This window comes from Erythrolamprus reginae, chromosome 7 (genome assembly GCF_031021105.1).
Source record: "Erythrolamprus reginae isolate rEryReg1 chromosome 7, rEryReg1.hap1, whole genome shotgun sequence".
NCBI classification, from domain to species: Eukaryota; Metazoa; Chordata; class Lepidosauria; order Squamata; family Dipsadidae; genus Erythrolamprus; species Erythrolamprus reginae.
This window is the reverse complement of record NC_091956.1, coordinates 47,827,299-47,844,297: the sequence shown is the minus strand read 5'-3', so window position 1 is coordinate 47,844,297 and position 16,999 is coordinate 47,827,299. Positions and strand designations below refer to the sequence as shown.

Sequence of the window (16,999 nt, the reverse complement as noted above, 5' to 3'; positions counted from 1 at the left end):
ATGACCTTTGGGGTATGTCATGTGATTACTTTTTACAACCTGACAAGTAAAGTCAATGGAGAAACCAGATTTGCTTAACAACCATGTTACTTAACAATTGTGGCAAGAAAGGTAATAAAATGAGTTAAAACTCACTTAACAAGTGTCTCACGTAGCAACATAAATTTTGGGCTCAATTGTGGTTTCTAATTTGAGGATTACTTGTAACTAGGAAACTTCCCTAATTGTATAATGTTTCCAAAGAGTTAAACAGACTTGGAATAATTTACAGGAGCCAAAGGTTTGGAGAAAGAGAGGTTTTGACATTTCTTCAACCTTCAGTTAAAGCAACATTATCTTGATTTTATTTTACTGGAAGCTTCTCTACTGTTGTGGTTGGCTCTGGGCCAGCTCCTGCAACAGAGAATTTGGATGTTGGCTTAGGAGAGTCCTCAGGTTCCCAGAGACTTGTTTTACTGCCATCAGTTTCTGATAGTGAGGATTCATTGCCAAGGTCAGACGCTGGGGAAGAAGAATCAGATAGAGAGATAGATGAAGCCAGCCCATTAGTTAATGACCCCATTAGAGGGTCATCGGACTCGGAGAAGGAGGAGGATCGGTGGATAGATGCGGAGGCTCATGGCTAGAAGGGACCAACTGCACAGAGATAAGGGAGAACACCTGTGGCTGAGGCAATTAGGCTAATGGGGTTGCTGATAAATTACCAGCATTGCAGAGAGCGCATGTGAGAGTTTATCCATTTGGAGAAGGATACGTTGTGCTTGCTTTGTTCCTGGACTTTCACAGACTTTTTGGGATATTTCACAGCTAAGTAAATCTTGTGGATCCACTTGAAGAGTGGCTGTGACGCTCTCACAGCTGCTCTTATCTGCTCTGTTTGTTTTTGTCTCTCACAGCTTTCAAGGACTGTTATCTGTGTGTGAGCTAATTTGCTCAGTTTAAAGTGTGTGTGCACAGCTTTATTTTGGATGAACGGCTTTTCTGTTTACTTTACAACAGTGTGTGTGTTTGAATTTAATTGGTTAATTGGGGCTCATAACATGAAGCCCGGCATAACATCTACTAATTGGTATTTTAATCTATTTTACATATTCCCTTTAGATCATCGGTGTCAAACCCGGGGTGTCACATTGCCGTCATGTGATATTTCACAATATTTTTTCCTTTCAGGGAGCTGGAGTAGGCATAGGCTGTGCATGATGCATCTAGTGCGCGGGAGGGCTGGTTGCTTTTATTATTTGAATGGGAAAACAAAAGGCAGCTAGAAGGATTTTTAAAACTCCAGAACTAATCAAGAAAATTCATCAGTACTGCTCCCAAAAAATGATATGAACATGTATATGAAATCAGTTTTTAAAAGTGAGCCTTTCTGAGTTTTTATCTCTCTACTCCAACCAATCTCTTTCGTTCTCTATGGCTGTTGCATCAGGGCCAGCTTTATTAGGCCCTATAATTCGAACAGGTAGTACTGGTATATGCTATGCTGTACATGTACTGTATATGTTTTAACTATGTTTCATGGATTCATTTTGACATACCTTTATGATCCTAGATATTACTAGCATAGTCAATACTTGTAGTGGTTTTATGATCTTACTCATAGGTAGTCTTACGCAATATTCATATCGTGTTCTGTAAGTTACCCTTCAAAGAGCAGAAAGCAGTGCTTTATAGTGGAAATCCAAGACATATATCAAGGGTGTTAAGATACAAGAGCTTATAAATGTTGCAAGAGAACTTGTGATTAAGCTAACCTCTTCATTACCTTCCTTATGAAAGCAGGAATGTGGGGTATTGTGTTTTGCATTTAGTATCTGGATTGCATGTAAAGTGGGAATAAAATATGCTGAATTATGAGGTTTAAATCTTACAGAAACCAGCACTGTAGTTATATATGACGTTGTCTCATTACAATCAGTAGGGATGCTTATAAGGTTTAGGAGGAACTCATTTTAAATTACAGTTGTAGGAGCAAGACATATTATGCTGAGGGGCTTTTTGCACATAGAATCTTGATATATTTCATTTCTCTTCTGGGTATTTGTCTTAGGACATATTTGCAAATCACAAAGCAACATGAGAGCTGAACATTTTTGTAACTGAAGTGTTTTTAGTACGTACTGAGTTGCTCCAATGGAGATATATGTTTTATCTATTCTTTGTTTATGCCTCTGAACTGCAATAATTTGCTTTAGATGAAAGTTCTTTGTCCTTGGCATATACAAGCCTATATTTTTCTTTCAGCAGAGTAATTTAGTTATTTTCTCTTTTTCAAAGTCTAACAAAAATACCATAGGTTTCTTTGAAATACCTCTTCATTAAAGATTTTAATGTGAACAAAACTTTGATTACAGAATGTTACACCAGATGCTTCAAAATCATGTGGTCCCTACAAACAGTCTGCAGAGTTCAGTAAAAAAGAACAAAGCACTTCAGTCAGAAGAGTTGAAGTTCATAACCATGATACTATTGGTATAGCAACTATTCATACTTTTATACTTCTGTTTGTTGCAGCTAAAATCCCATGCACAATTAAATATCAATTGTGTATAAAGTAATGGACAAAGAAATGGATAGTGCTACTGATTTTGCAATTTATGTATTGAAATCTGCTTGATGCGTATTGTAGGCATCTGGCATATTCTTCTTTTATTAGTTTTGGAGTATTATATTTTATTTTCAACCCTTAGCCCTCCCTCCTCAAATATAGTGATAATGGACTTTAGATCCACTTACTGGGGTATGCAGATGGACACAGCCTAAAGAGAAGCTTTTATTAGCAAAGCTGGGTTGTGATCTTGAAATGTGAAATGTAGGTTTATTTTCAAGAGCTTTTTTTTTTTGGTTTTTGCCTGCTTAAAACATTCAGCAAGAGTATCCTTTAAAACAAAATGAAAGATTTGTTGTTGAATGTTCTAAAACTCTGCAACCAAATGAAACTTGGGAATTTGGACAAAATTAACTTCACATTTTAAAAAATTCACTCAAATGAGTAGGAGGGGAACTATCTGTGTATTTGGATTTAGTCTCTGCCATCTGCGTAGCAATTAAATATGGAATTTACAAAAGCACTGGAGTGACTTGGGAGTGTACATCTCATTGCCAGACACTTAAGGCAACACTTCAAGTGTGATGATTACACTCGTCATCATTTAGCAATTAGCATTTTTAAAATGTCAAATGCTAAGTTTCTTCCCAAGCAAAAGGTATGACCTCGTAAACGCTTCCACTTTGGCAGCTTACCTGAGCCAGACATATTTTTCACTAGGTACAGTGATGTGCAGGAAAAGTAGCAGAAATAGATTATGCTAGTGTATCTTAAATTAGATATTTTGTCTATTCTAGGCAAGTTGCCCACTTGGCAGATAGGATGTGATTAAATTTTGTATTTATTCAGTAGTAAGATATGACATTCATTGCTTGTTACATGAGCAACATAGCGATATTAGTAGAAATGAAGTTAAGTTCCTTAAATTCTGTATTTTCACAAAGAGGTAAAACAAATTATTAGAATGGTTCATTGAAAAAAAAATAATCAAGATTTAAATCTACTACAGGGATATTGGCCACAATGTGAATTTAGGCTGTGTGTTAGAGGGAGAAAACATCAAACTGCTAGACTCATTATCTCGCCTGCGTTTAAAAACTAAAGTATACAATAGAAATAAGAAATATCAAATGCATTTGAATGTACAAAAACACTAGTAGACACATTAAAACCTAAGCACCTCTAGCTATAGGGAATAGCAAATAATTACTTTACAACCAAAATAAGTTGGACTATCTTACTGATTAGGCACCGCGAGTAAACCCATATCTATTATGGCATCTATCTCCCCCTCCTTTCATGTTTCAGGCACTTTAATCTTTGTCTTTATGAGGAATGGGCAAACTGCTTCACTCAGCACGGGTCATCTTCATCACTGCTCCCTTCGTTCCAACGGGTTGCCACTTCTTTCGTAGGCAAGGTCATCATCCGGAGAGAAGGGTGCTCTTCTGACTGCAGCACCAGCCACCCCGATTCTGCCAATCTTGGGGGCCCTCTTCCTGGAAGTGGGAAGTGGCCTGGCCTTTGGGTGAGGGATAGGGCTGGTGCCAGACACTCGGCCTTACCACACTAAAAATATATAACAAAATTATGCAATATACATAAAAGAAATCCATCAACCAGACGACACCTGAAATGACAAATCCCAATTCAGTTTATTAAAATTTAATAATTATTTCAACCTCCCACACCCACTTTCAATATTTCACAATTATTAGAGCAGAATATATTAGATGATTTATTTAGAGAATGTAGAATTATCTAATTATTCAATTGCACCCATAATAGAATATTGTGAGCAGAAATCTATGTTCAGATATTCTTGATAGAGCTAAATATTTGTAAACTGAATAGAATTTGAAGAAAGAGCCATTTTAATGGTCATGCGTCTTCTCTGATGGAAGATTCTCTTTTGACTAGTGGAATGTTCCTTGAGCAAACTTATTTCAAAAGTAAAATGTCTTCTGTCTTATTTCTCTGAGAGGCCTCTGGAAGAAGGATAATTTCCAAGTGTGATCGATCCAATTAAGCATGTTGAAAAAAAAATGTAGCTGCCATCTAATGTTCTGTTGTATATACTTGTACAATAATGGAAGCCCTATCCATTTTGAAGGATGGACAGCTTAGTATTAAATGAGGAAATCTTCATCAAAATGCTTATCAATTTTTTTTTCATTTGTAGGTATGATTGTAATTGGTGAGAATGGAAATGTTGCTGTAGGGACATCTACAAATGGTGCAATTCACAAAATTCAGGGGTTTGTATAGTTTGTCTATAAATCTTGATTATACAGTATTAGCGTGATGCAAATATTTTTAGCAATGTGTTTACCAACTATTTGTATAACAGAGATCACTTTTATTTGGTAATCTAAGCCATAGGTTGGGTTTGTCTTATGTTATAATCTTTTATTTACTTCTTAGTAAAATAATTTATTTTAGTAGTTAGCGTTTTGAATCAAACTGCTAATTCCTAATGATGAATAAACAATTGAGATAAACATCTCCAGTTCTCAAGCCTTGACATTGTTAGATCAGCATGACCATAGAAATGTTACAATGTTTTTAACCATAGACCACCTCAATATTCTTTTTCTTGAGATATACAGTATATATTTAAAACTTATTTTATGACAGTTGGGTTTGAAATAGAAGTGTACTGCTGTCAAGATTTGGTATTACTGTTGTGAAATAAATTGTGCATTATATATTTATTTATATTATTTATAAATAGTAGGATAACGCTGGGCAGCTTACAGTTACATAAAAGCTAAAACATAAAAGGTTATAGCCAAAGACACATAGGGAGGATGTGGGGGAAGTGGGATCTATTATTACTCAATCAACATCAGCAACAAAGATGATTAGGAGATTAGAGGCTAAAACATATGAAGAACAGTTGCAAGAACTGGTTGCTAGTTTAATGAAAAGAAGGACAAAGGGAGACATGATAGCAGTGTTCCAATATCTCAGGGGTTGCCACACAGAAAAAGGAGTCAACCAATTCTCCAAAGCACCTGAGGGTAGAACAAGAATCAGTGGGGTGGAAACTAAACAAGAAGAGAAGTAACTTAGAACTAAGGAGAAATTTCTTGACTCTTAGAACAATTTATCAGTGGAACAGCTTGCCTCCAGAAGTTGTGAATGCTCCAACACTGGAAGTTTTTAAGAAGATGTTGGACCAATAATTGTCTGAAGTAGTGTAGGGTTCCTACACTACTGTTGGACTAGAGGACCTCCAAGGTCCTTTCCAACTCTGTTGTTGTTGTTGTTGTTGTTAACATCTCCATTGTGCTGTTCCCCCATTCAGGCTCCAAATGACTGACATAGCCACATCTTTAAGTCTTTCTAAAAATATAGGAGGGTTGGGGCCATTCTCACATCAGGGGGCAAGATATTCTATACCAGATATGTCAAGCCCAAGGCCGATAGGCCATATCCGGTCCGTAATGTGTTTCGATAGGGCACACGGGGCCATCCTGAAGACGGTGAGGGACTGGCCATTACTCTAACCCAGCTGGATGCTATCCCTGACCCTCTATGCCCCACAACAGTCCCTTCCCTCAAATAAGCTTGCAACCCAACTTCCCCCCCCCCATGACAGCTGTCCTGTATCTCTCCTGTTGTCGCCTCCATGGGGTAGGCAGACGCATTGGCAGCCCTGACCACTACTGGCCTTCTTTATTGTCTCCATCAGGCTAGGTCAAGTCTGTTGGGGACAGTTTGAGGAGAAGTAGGAGGAGGAACTGCTGGCCAAGGCATCTGAGCCCAGCTCCTGCAGGACCAGTGATGCTGGTGTATCTATTGGGTCCCCAAAAAGGGGAGTAGGGAAATTGAGGTCACCACAACTCCTTTCCCGGCTTAGCGGTGTCTTGGATGGTGGCAGCTGGGGAGAGTTATGAGTGGTAGCCAGAGAGAGCTGGATGGGAGGCCAAAAGAGCACCACTGTCATCCCTTAACCTCTTCTAATACCCTTCCAGGGAGCTCTTGGTTCCCTGGATGGCACTGCTGCGGGCATTCAACTGTCACACTGTGCTTGTAGAAGAGGCATCAACAGGGAGTGTAGGCAGGGCATTTGTGCACTTTCCAGACCATGTTCCAGTCTACATTCACCAACCGCCTTTGTCTGCCAGCCTGTCCCAGCCTGGTCCCCTCCAGATATGGTCTGTTGGGCTATGGATTTCTGTCCCCACTCCCTGTCCCTGAACAGCAAAGCTGGCTTTTGCATATAGATATTCTTAAACACTTTCCATGTTTATTTTGCAAAATAAAATGGCATCTCTTGGTAGCTGCCTCAGCTACTTCCTTCTTTCCCTTCCTCCCTCCTTTTCTTGCTTTCTTTTTTCCTTTCCTTTCTTCTTTTCCTCCTCTTTTCCTTCCTTATTGCCTTCCCTCTACTGACAAGTCTTTTGTTTAGCTGCTAAGGAGGAAGCCCCACCACACGCTCCAATCCAGGAAGCCCTCACACAGTCACACATATACCCACACCCACCCATTACAAGCTTGGAGACTTTTATCCACATCTGAGCTTGCAAACTGCTAATCATGCCTGGGCTTGGGCAGAAGACCCTCTTCCTCTGTGGATAAAAGTCCTCAAACTTGGAATGTGTGTGTGTGCGTGTGCGCATGCAAGGAGCTTGTCGGATAACAAATTTTCCCACATAGAGTTAGAGTTAGCCAGTGAGATTTGTTCCATCCAAACCCCACAGTTTCAAGTCAGCTATGCCCAGTGAAATCATGCCCACACTTAGTTGCAGCCATACCTACCCAGCCATGCCCAACCGGCCATTGTGTATTGTCCTAGTCTTACATGCAATTGGCCCTTTGGGAAACTATAATGCTGATGTGTCTCTCAATGAAATTGAGTTTGACAACACAAATGATACATTATACTTCTGAAATCCCATAACTACATATCCTGCTCTGACTCACTTCATCAATCATAGGAACCTGCTGTGACCACACTTGCCAAGTGATTAGATTTTTATAGATTTGAAACATGAAATGTCCTCCTTAAAAATAAGTATTTTAGAATATACTGCACATTTTACATGGGTTGGAATAATATAAATATCCCTAAGTGCTTTCAAAAATCTTTTCAACATGGCCCCACCTAGATGATTTTTCAATACACTAGTTGTTCTTTTGCTCAGAATAAAGCTGCTCTTATATTTTAAAAATGAAGTTATTGCATGTTATTTTCTTCCTTAGTCGTGTAGGAGACTCTCCAATAGCTGGAGCAGGGGCGTATGCTGATAGTACAGCTGGAGCTGCAGCTGCTACTGGTAATGGAGATGTCATGATGCGCTTCTTGCCCAGGTTTTTATACATTATTAACCTTTGAATATAGTTTTTTTAAATACGCTTGAATACTTTTTTTATACAGGTAGTCAAATGTCAAAGTGGAAAGGAATCAATCCCTTTAATTTACAATATAAACTTAGAACATTTCAATTAAGATTTTATAGATTGTTTTTAAAATGGCATTCTTTGTCGATCACACTTATATCCTGCCACAATCTAAATTGACTTTGGGGTATATTTTAAAGTGAACCCAACCTAAATCAAATTGGTGTAGTGCTGTCTCTGCACTGAAGATCTAATTCACTATTCTACAGTATCTGGAAAGAGGCATATTTAATAGCAATAGCCCTTAGACTTACATAGCACTTCAAAGTGCTTTACTCTCTAAGCAGTTTACAGAGTCAGCCTGAGTTATTTAATATTTGTGATGGTTACAGCACCATTCTTTTTCATGTTATTTGAATCATTTCTTCATTTTCAGATGGGAAGTAGTGAAAGCTTAGATTAAATTGTAGCAAACTGAATTGCTGTCATAATTAAGCATGAGTCAATTTAAAAATATTGGGTGCAGTAGTTATTCTTAATGAGGCCCCATTAATAGAATTGGTTTAGGATTTGTGATCCACTTAGAAGGAAACTGCTGCAGCAGGTAGAAAGCAAGGCCAAAGGTCCCTAGTCCAGTTTTTGCTGGTGTGCCAGTTATGATACTACCTGGACTAATCTGGCAGTAGTATTTAATGCCATGATTGTCACTCAGCTGCAGTACTGTAAAAGTTGCTCTGTATAAAATTGTCATTGACCTGGAACAAGCAACTAATACAGAATATGGCAACGGACACCAGGTTCACCAGTGATACCTCATCTTATGAACTTAATTGGTTCCGGGATGAGGTTTGTAAGGTGAAAGGTTTGTAAGACAAAACAATGTTTCCCATAGGAATCAATGGAAAAGCAATTAATGCGTGCAAGCCCAAAACTCACCCCTTTTGCCAGCCAAAGCGCCCGTTTTTGCGCTGCTAGGATTTCCCTGAGGCTCCCCTCCATGGGAAACCCCACCTCCAGACTTCCGTGTTTTTGTGATGCTGCAGGGGAATCCCAGCAAGGGAATCCCAGCAGCGCAAAAATGGGTGCTTCACTGGCAATGGAAGTCCGGAGGTAGGGTTTCCAGAGAGGGGAGCCTCAGCGAAATTGCAGCATCGCAAAAACACAGAAGTCCTCGAAACCCCACCTTCGGACTTCCGTGTTTTTGTGATGCTGCGATTTCGCTGAGGGTCCCCTCGCTGGGAAACCCCACTTCTGGACTTCCATTGCCAGCGAAGCGCCCAGTTTTGCGCTGTTGGGATTCCCCTGCAGCATCACAAAAACACGGAAGTCCGGAGGTTGTGTTCCTCATGGAGGGGAGCCTCAGGGCAATCCCAGCAGCGCAAAAACGGGTGCTTCGCTGGCAACAGAAGTCCGGAGGCAGGCCATCCCAGTGGCGTCGGCTTGGGTTTGTAAGGTGAAAATAGTTTGGAAGAAGAGGCAAAAAAATCTTAAACCCCGGGTTTGTATCTCGAAAAGTTTGTATGACGAGGGATTTGTAAGACGAGGTATCACTGTACAGTGGTACCTCGAGATACGAGTTTAATTCGTTCCGGACCTGGGCTCTTAAGTCGAGCAGCTCTTATCTCGAACGACTTTTCCCCATAGGAATTAATGTAAATAATTTTAATTGGTTCCAGCCCTCAAAAAACTCACAAAGTTAGTCTAAATTATGCAGAAAGACATGTTTTTAATGAAGAAATGTACATGTACATATAAATGAATAATGAAGTTTCTTTCACTTAACTTGTAAACTTTCTTAAACTTTTAAATTTACATATGTTCAACTTCTCTGCCACCCAATCCTGTAGGACAGAGGTCCCCAACCCTTTTTGCACCAGGGACCGGCTTTAAGCGATCAAGAGAGGAATGGGTGAATGAATGGACGGAGGGTGGGAAGGAAGGAAGGAAAGAGGGAAGGGACAGGAACAGAGGAAGGAAGCAAGGAAACTTATGAAAGGGGAGAGTAAGAGAGGAATGAGTGAAGGGAGGGAGGGAGGGAAGAAAGTGGGAAGGAGAAAGAAAAGAAGAAATAGAGGAAGGGAAGGTAAAAGAGAGAAAGAAAAAGAGAAAGAAAGAAAGAAAGAAAGAAAGAAAGAAAGAAAGGGGGAAGGGACAGGAACAGAGGAAGGAAGCAAGGAAACTTATGAAAGGGGAGAGTAAGAGAGGAATGAGTGAAGGGAGGGAGGGAGGGAAGAAGGTGGGAAGGAGAAAGAAAAGAAGAAATAGAGGAAGGGAAGGTAAAAGAGAGAAAGAAAAAGAGCAAGAAAGAAAGCTGCAAGCACCCCCCCGAGCCCCCCAGGCCGGCTGCAACCTTTTAAAACACGCGCGCCGCTTCGCAGCTGTCTCCTGAAGCCGAACGCGGAAGTTAGCGTTTGGCTTCAGGAGACAGCTCCTTGGCGCTTGTATCTCGAATTTGGGCTTGTAAGTAGAACAAAAATATCTCTCCCCTCCCAGCTCTTATCTCGAGTTGCTCTTAAGTAGAGCAGCTCTTATGTCGGGGTTCCACTGTATAACAAAATACATGTACATATACCAATAACAAAAACTACTTCAGTTGTACTTGTACCTTAACATCCTTAAATGTGGTACTGAGTGGTTAAAAACAGGTCAGATAATTTAAATACTATTCACAATAAAGTGTTAGTTTATGTAAAAATAGATTTGACAGATTTCAATATTTCTTTGAGGTTAAAATGGGTGGGTTCCAAGGATAGAATATCTATGCAAATTTAGGTATAGTTCTGGTTGCTGTTGCTTCATATCTCAGAAGGAGATTTTCCCCTACAACAAGGAGACAAAAATCTCCTTGTTGTGGGGGAAAATTCACAATGAAAAACATTTTAAAACATTATTTTCTCAGCTAAAATACACTTATTTGGACACTGAAAGATGTGGATTATCAGTTCGTTTTTCTGTCTTTATAGTTATCAAGCGGTGGAATATATGCGACTGGGACTAGACCCGACGATGGCATGTCAGAAGGTTATTTCTAGAATACAGAAATATCACCCCTATTTCTTTGGTGCTATTATTTGTGCAAACACAAGTGGAAGCTATGGTACTTCTTTTAGTTTTTTTAGCATAGAACAATTTCTAAGTTCATTATAGGTATGGTTATATTTACAATATGTGTTGGCCATGCTAGCATTGATATGAATAAGTTTCATATGAAAGGGGGTAAATGAAATGTCCGTGTCCTTTTTCGGAAAGTAGCATCAGACCGAGGCTCACTTCAAAGCAATCAAAGCTCAGTCATGCTGGGTGTCTCATTAGTAAACCCTTGGATCACTGAGAACTATAATTTTGCTAATCAGTATGGCCTGTTGGGCTAGGTTGCTCAGTGCAGTTCTTTTATCTCTGATTTCCTGCAGTTCATATTTCAAAGATTAAATATACAAAGGTTCATTAAATTCACCAAAATTAAGATGTAAATTGAAATAAAGTTACAATTATACTTTTAAGAGATATAAAGTCTATTTAACTGCTTTGGGGTGGATTTTTTTTTAAAGTGAAAAGATTTATGAGAGAAAATTCAATAATGGTATAACTGAATCTATAAATAAATCATTACATCACAATAGAGAAGTAGAATCCCTAAATATCCGGTTGGGGGAGGAGGAGGAGGGTGAAACCATAGCTCTACCGGACTACGGTTTAAAACATCGAAAATATAGAAAACATAGAAAAATTCCCGTCGAGTCAGCAAACCTGTCTCAGAGGTGAAGTGTCCCTGCTTCCGGAGACCTTTGATTTGGCGGTGTTCGTGGCGGTGGTGAGCTGTTTGGTCGCGAACACGCCCTGAGCTAGATCGGCGGAGACGCGGTGGAATGGCGGCTGCCATTTACAGCTGAGCTGTGTTGTGCTGTCGGGAGTGAATTAGAGGTGCTAGACAGCGCGTTTACAGCTCGTTTGCAGCCCGGAGACCTGGAGGGTGAGCATTTGCTGCGGGATGATCACTTTCCTATGGTTTCTTCTGTCTCCCTCGCTGTGAAGACCGCCGGACCGATCAGCTGGGAAGCAGTAAATGCGGCAGCTAATTAGAGCGCAGCTGCCTCCCACCCGCTGCATGTTGCTTCCTCTGTTGCCGCACTTGAAAGGATGGGGAGATTTGGAGGTTGGAGGAGAGCACCCCACAATGGAATCCTGATACCCTGCTGCTCCGGAATGCTTTTCGGGTGGTTTTTACTGGGGAAGCATTGCCGAGAAGACTGAGCACCAGGACCGAACAAGGCTGGACCTTCAGTGCTGGATCTGTTCCCGGGACGCTGTGGTGCCGAATGGTGGGGGCGCCCGTCGTCGAGGGGACCATTGGAATGCAGCCCATGGTGCAGGTCTGGAGTCGGAGAGACTATCGTGAGGGGAGAGACTATTGTGAGGGGAGATGCCATCCAGGAAGAACAGCGGTCATTGGAGGGCGACTGAAGCAAATGACAGGAGTAAAGAAGAACATAGGGTTGGGGAAGTTGGGGGAGATAAAAACTGAGCTTATAGACTTGGACTGGGGTCAGGGCCAACACTTGGTGATCCTTTTCCCCAGAAGCCATTTACCTAGACTTTGACACCATCTCTCTGCTGACTATTTAAGAACTGCTGACTGTCTCCTTTTTCTATGTTTTTCTATATTTTTAATATATTCCATATTTTTAATATATTTTATTCTTAGCTATTTTTATGTTTTTATATTTTATCCGTTTTTAATATTTAACTAATTAATTAATTAACTGGGAATTGTATTTTATATATTTATTAGTGTTTTAAACTGTTATCAATTTAATCTATTTTTAGTATTGGGGGTTCCTAAATTTAAATGGATGATTGGGATAGAGTTACTTGTGTGCATGAGTTGAATGGTTGGTATGATTGGGATCGCTGGGGTGGGTGGGGTTACGGTATGGATGAGATGAATGGTAATAGTATGAATGGTAGTTTTGGCCCACCTGATGCTCGAGAGGCGGGAGGGGATGGGGCACCGATCTCTGGGGTGGCAGAGGGTCGGAATATTCCAGTGTTGCTGGGGAGAGGCAGATATGGCGGGGGCCACGGAGTTAGCCCAATCTTGGGTACTGGTGATGAGTGTAACTCTGGCCCTGGGCTCAGGTTGCTGCTGCTTAATGCCAGGTCGGTGGTAAATAAAGCTCTCTCATCCGGGATCTGATCCTGGATGAGGAGGCCGACCTGGCATGTATTACTGAAACCTGGCTGGGCCCATAGGGAGGTGTTCCTCTCTCTGAAATTTGCCCAGCTGGGTTTCAGATATGGCATCAACCTCGACCCCAGGGAAGGGGGGGAGGAGTGGCTATTATAGCCAGGGAGAGCCTTTGCCTACGTAGACTCATTGCTCCGGAAATTGCAGGTTGCGAATCACTCTTGATGAAGTTGGACTTAGGGGTTCAGGTGGGCTTATTTCTCACGTACCTGCCTCCCAGCTGCGTGTCAAAAGCCCTGCCTGTGCTACTCGAGGAGGTAGCCGGGTTGGCGGTGGAGTTCCCCGGACTTATTGTCGTGGAGGACTTCAACCTGCCGTCACTCGGCGAAACCTCTGGGCTGGCACAGGAGTTCATGGCCACCATGACAGCCATGGACCTGACTCAAGTAGTTCGAGGTCCAACTCACGAGGGAGGGCACGCACCTGACATGGTATTCCTTTCCGAGCAATTGAGTAATGGTCTGAGACTAAGGGGCTTAGAAGCATTGCCTTTGTCATGGTCAGACCATTTTCTACTACGGCTTGGCTTCCTGGCTCCAATCCTTCCCCGCAGGGAGGCGGAACCAATTAAAATGTTCCACTCCAGATGCCTGATGGACCCAGAGGGCTTTCAGACGGTGCTTGGGGTTATACCAGAGGCACTTGTCCACAGTTCGGCAGAGTCTCTTGCAGAAGCCTGGAATAAGGCTGCAGCGGAGGCTCTTGACTGGATTGCGCCTTTGCGACCTCTCCGTGGCGCTAGACCCCGTAGAGCTCCATGGTTCAACGAGGACCTCCGGGAGTTGAAATGCCAGAAGAGACGTCTAGAGAAGCGATGGAGGAGGAGTAGGTCTGAGTCTGATCGAACACTTGTAAGAGCTTTTATTAAGACTTACAAAGTGGCGCTCAAGGCGGCAAGATGCGCGTACCATACCACCTTGATTGCATCAGCGGAATCCCGCCCGGCCGCTCTGATTAGGGTGACCCGTTCCCTTCTTAACCAGGGGGGAGTTGGGGAGCCCTTGCAGAGCAGTGCCGAGGATTTTAAAACGTTTTTCGCTGATAAAATCGCTCAGATCCGGGCCGATCTCGACTCCAATTGGGAAACAGAGTCGACTGACAACGAGTCAGTCGAGGTGACTGGGGCACGTACTTGTCCACCTGTCTGGGAAGAGTTTGATCTGGTGACCCCTGATGAAGTGGACAAGGCCTTTGGATCTGTGAGTTCCGCCACCTGCTTACTTGATCCGTGTCCCTCCTGGTTGGTCTCAGCCAGCAGGGAGGTGACACGGAACTGGGTCCAGGAGATTACCAACGCTTCCTTGGGGAGGGGAGTTTTTCCAACCCTCTATAAAGAGGCGCTCGTGCGCCCCCTCCTCAAGAAGCCTTCCCTGGAACCAGCCGTACTTAATAACTATCGCCCAGTCTCCAACCTTCCCTTTTTGGGGAAGGTTGTTGAGAAGGTGGTGGCACTCCAGCTCCAACGGTCCTTGGAAGAAGCCGATTATCTAGGTCCCCAGCAGTCGGGTTTCAGACCCGGTTACAGCACGGAAACTGCTTTGGTCGCGTTGATGGATGATCTCTGGCGGGCCCGGGACAGGGGTTTATCCTCTGTCCTGGTGCTCCTTGACCTCTCAGCGGCTTTCGATACCATTGACCATGGTATCCTTCTGCACCGGCTGGAGGGGTTGGGAGTGGGGGGCACTGTTCTTCAGTGGTTCTCCTCCTACCTCTCCGGCCGGTCGCAGTCGGTGTTAGTGGGGGGTCAGAGGTCGACTCCGAGGTCTCTCCCTTGTGGGGTGCCTCAGGGGTCGGTCCTCTCCCCCCTGCTATTTAATATCTACATGAAACCGCTGGGTGAGATCATCCGAGGGCATGGGGTGAGGTATCATCAGTACGCTGATGATACCCAGCTTTACATCTCCACCCCATGTCCAGTCAACGAAGCAGCAGAAGTGATGTGCCGGTGTCTGGAGGCTGTTGGGGCCTGAATGGGTGTCAACAGACTCAAACTCAACCCGGATAAGACGGAGTGGCTGTGGATCCTGCCTCCCAAGGACAATTCCATCTGTCCGTCCATTACCCTGGGGGGGGGAATTATTGACCCCCTCGGAGAGGGTCCGCAACTTGGGCGTCCTCCTCGATCCACAGCTCACATTAGAGAACAATCTTTCAGCTGTGGCAAGGGGGGGCGTTTGCCCAGGTTCGCCTGGTGCACCAGTTGCGGCCCTATCTGGACCGGGACTCATTGCTCACAGTCACTCATGCCCTCATCACCTCAAGGTTCGACTACTGTAACGCTCTGAAAAGTGTTCGGAAACTTTGAAAAGTGTTCAGAAACTTCAGATCGTGCAGAATGCAGCTGCGAGAGCAGTCATGGGCTTACCTAGGTATGCCCATGTTTCGCCATCACTCCGCAGTCTGCATTGGTTGCCGATCAATTTCCGGTCACAATTCAAAGTGTTGGTTATGACCTTTAAAGCCCTTCGTGGCATTGGACCAGAATACCTCCGAGACTGCCTCCTGCCGCACGAATCCCAGCGACCGATTAGGTCCCACAGAGTGGGCTTTCTCCGGGTCCCGTCAATTAAACAATGTCGGTTGGCGGGCCCCAGGGGAAGAGCCTTCTCTGTGGCGGCCCCGACTCTCTGGAACCAACTCCCCCCGGAGATTAGAACTGCCCCTACTCTCCGTGCCTTCCGTAAAGTTCTTAAAACCCACCTTTGCTGTCAGGCATGGGGGAACTGAAACATCTCCCCCGGGCATGTATAATTTATGTATGGTATGCTTGTGTGTGTGTTTGTTAGTATATTGGGGTTCTCTTTTAAACTTTTTTAAATATTTAAATTTATTTGGATTTGTTACCATTTGTTTATGCCTTGTTGTGACCCGCCCCGAGTCCGCGGAGAGGGGCGGCATACAAATCTAAATAATAAATAAATAATAAATAAATAAATGTTAAAAGTACCAGTAGACAGATTAATAAAAATAGCCGTTGTTTATTCTCTCAACTTTTCTTTTTCCTGCCACAGGCGCCGCCTGCAATAGAATCCCAGGATTCACACAGTTCCACTTTATGGCTTCTAACCCTATTCTGAAGCAGCCATCTGAGCAAATAATAAACTGCGTTTAACTTTTTTTCCCATCCCTTCTTCTCTTAATGGAAGTCCCTAAACTAACCCAGTGGAAGAAATGAAGACTCGCAATTTAATCCTAATATAGTCTTGGAATTAAACTGCACTGCATTCAGTAGAAATTATTTCTATGTAAGTTTGTTATACAAATAAATGAGTAGATTGGGTTCAGTCAAGTTGAACAAAACCATAAAACAACTTTTCTCAATGACTTTCTGAGCTACTTTCTACAATAACATTCATTTTAAAGATACTTTGCGAAATTAAACAGCTTGATGATTTTTCCCCTAAGTTAACTTTCAGTTCTGTATTTTGCATAATATTCTAATGTAAAAGAAGCTAATTCTGAAATAGACAAAATGTAGCCATTGCTTAAACATTTACTATTTTATCCCTAAAATAAATTCTTATGTTGACTTCAAAAAAGAAGATTCAATAAATTTCATTTTTCTTTACAATACGGTATGAAATATTTTTTTCTGCTATTAAAATTGGACCATGAACTCCATAGCATCTACCTCATTCCCATTCCTCTCAAATAACTAGCAGAGCTTTCTTTAAACATGGTCTTGCCACAATCTATTTAATTAGCATAATTTGTGTTGAATAACCACAGACAAGTAGTTATTGCTCAACCTGGCCTACATTGCAGTAATAGGCAAAATCAACTACCGGTATGTTGGTTTGTGGCTTTCAAAAGAAAATTATAACTTAATTGCATGAGACCGTGGGGAAACCAAAAAA

The 16,999-nt window shown here is 42.4% G+C and overlaps 1 protein-coding gene across 1 annotated transcript in view; it reads left to right on the top strand.

Moving 5' to 3' along the window:
• AGA (aspartylglucosaminidase) overlaps window positions 1–16,713 on the top strand; it is a 30,032-nt gene extending 13,319 nt beyond the window's left edge. The window contains exons 5-9 of the mRNA XM_070757468.1: window positions 2,355–2,472; window positions 4,731–4,806; window positions 7,760–7,867; window positions 10,861–10,994; window positions 16,154–16,713. Coding sequence (XP_070613569.1) covers window positions 2,355–2,472; window positions 4,731–4,806; window positions 7,760–7,867; window positions 10,861–10,994; window positions 16,154–16,254 — 537 coding nt within the window. The 3' untranslated portion in view covers window positions 16,255–16,713. The remainder of the gene's footprint in view (window positions 1–2,354; window positions 2,473–4,730; window positions 4,807–7,759; window positions 7,868–10,860; window positions 10,995–16,153) is intronic.
• Window positions 16,714–16,999: the final 286 nt, after the last annotated feature.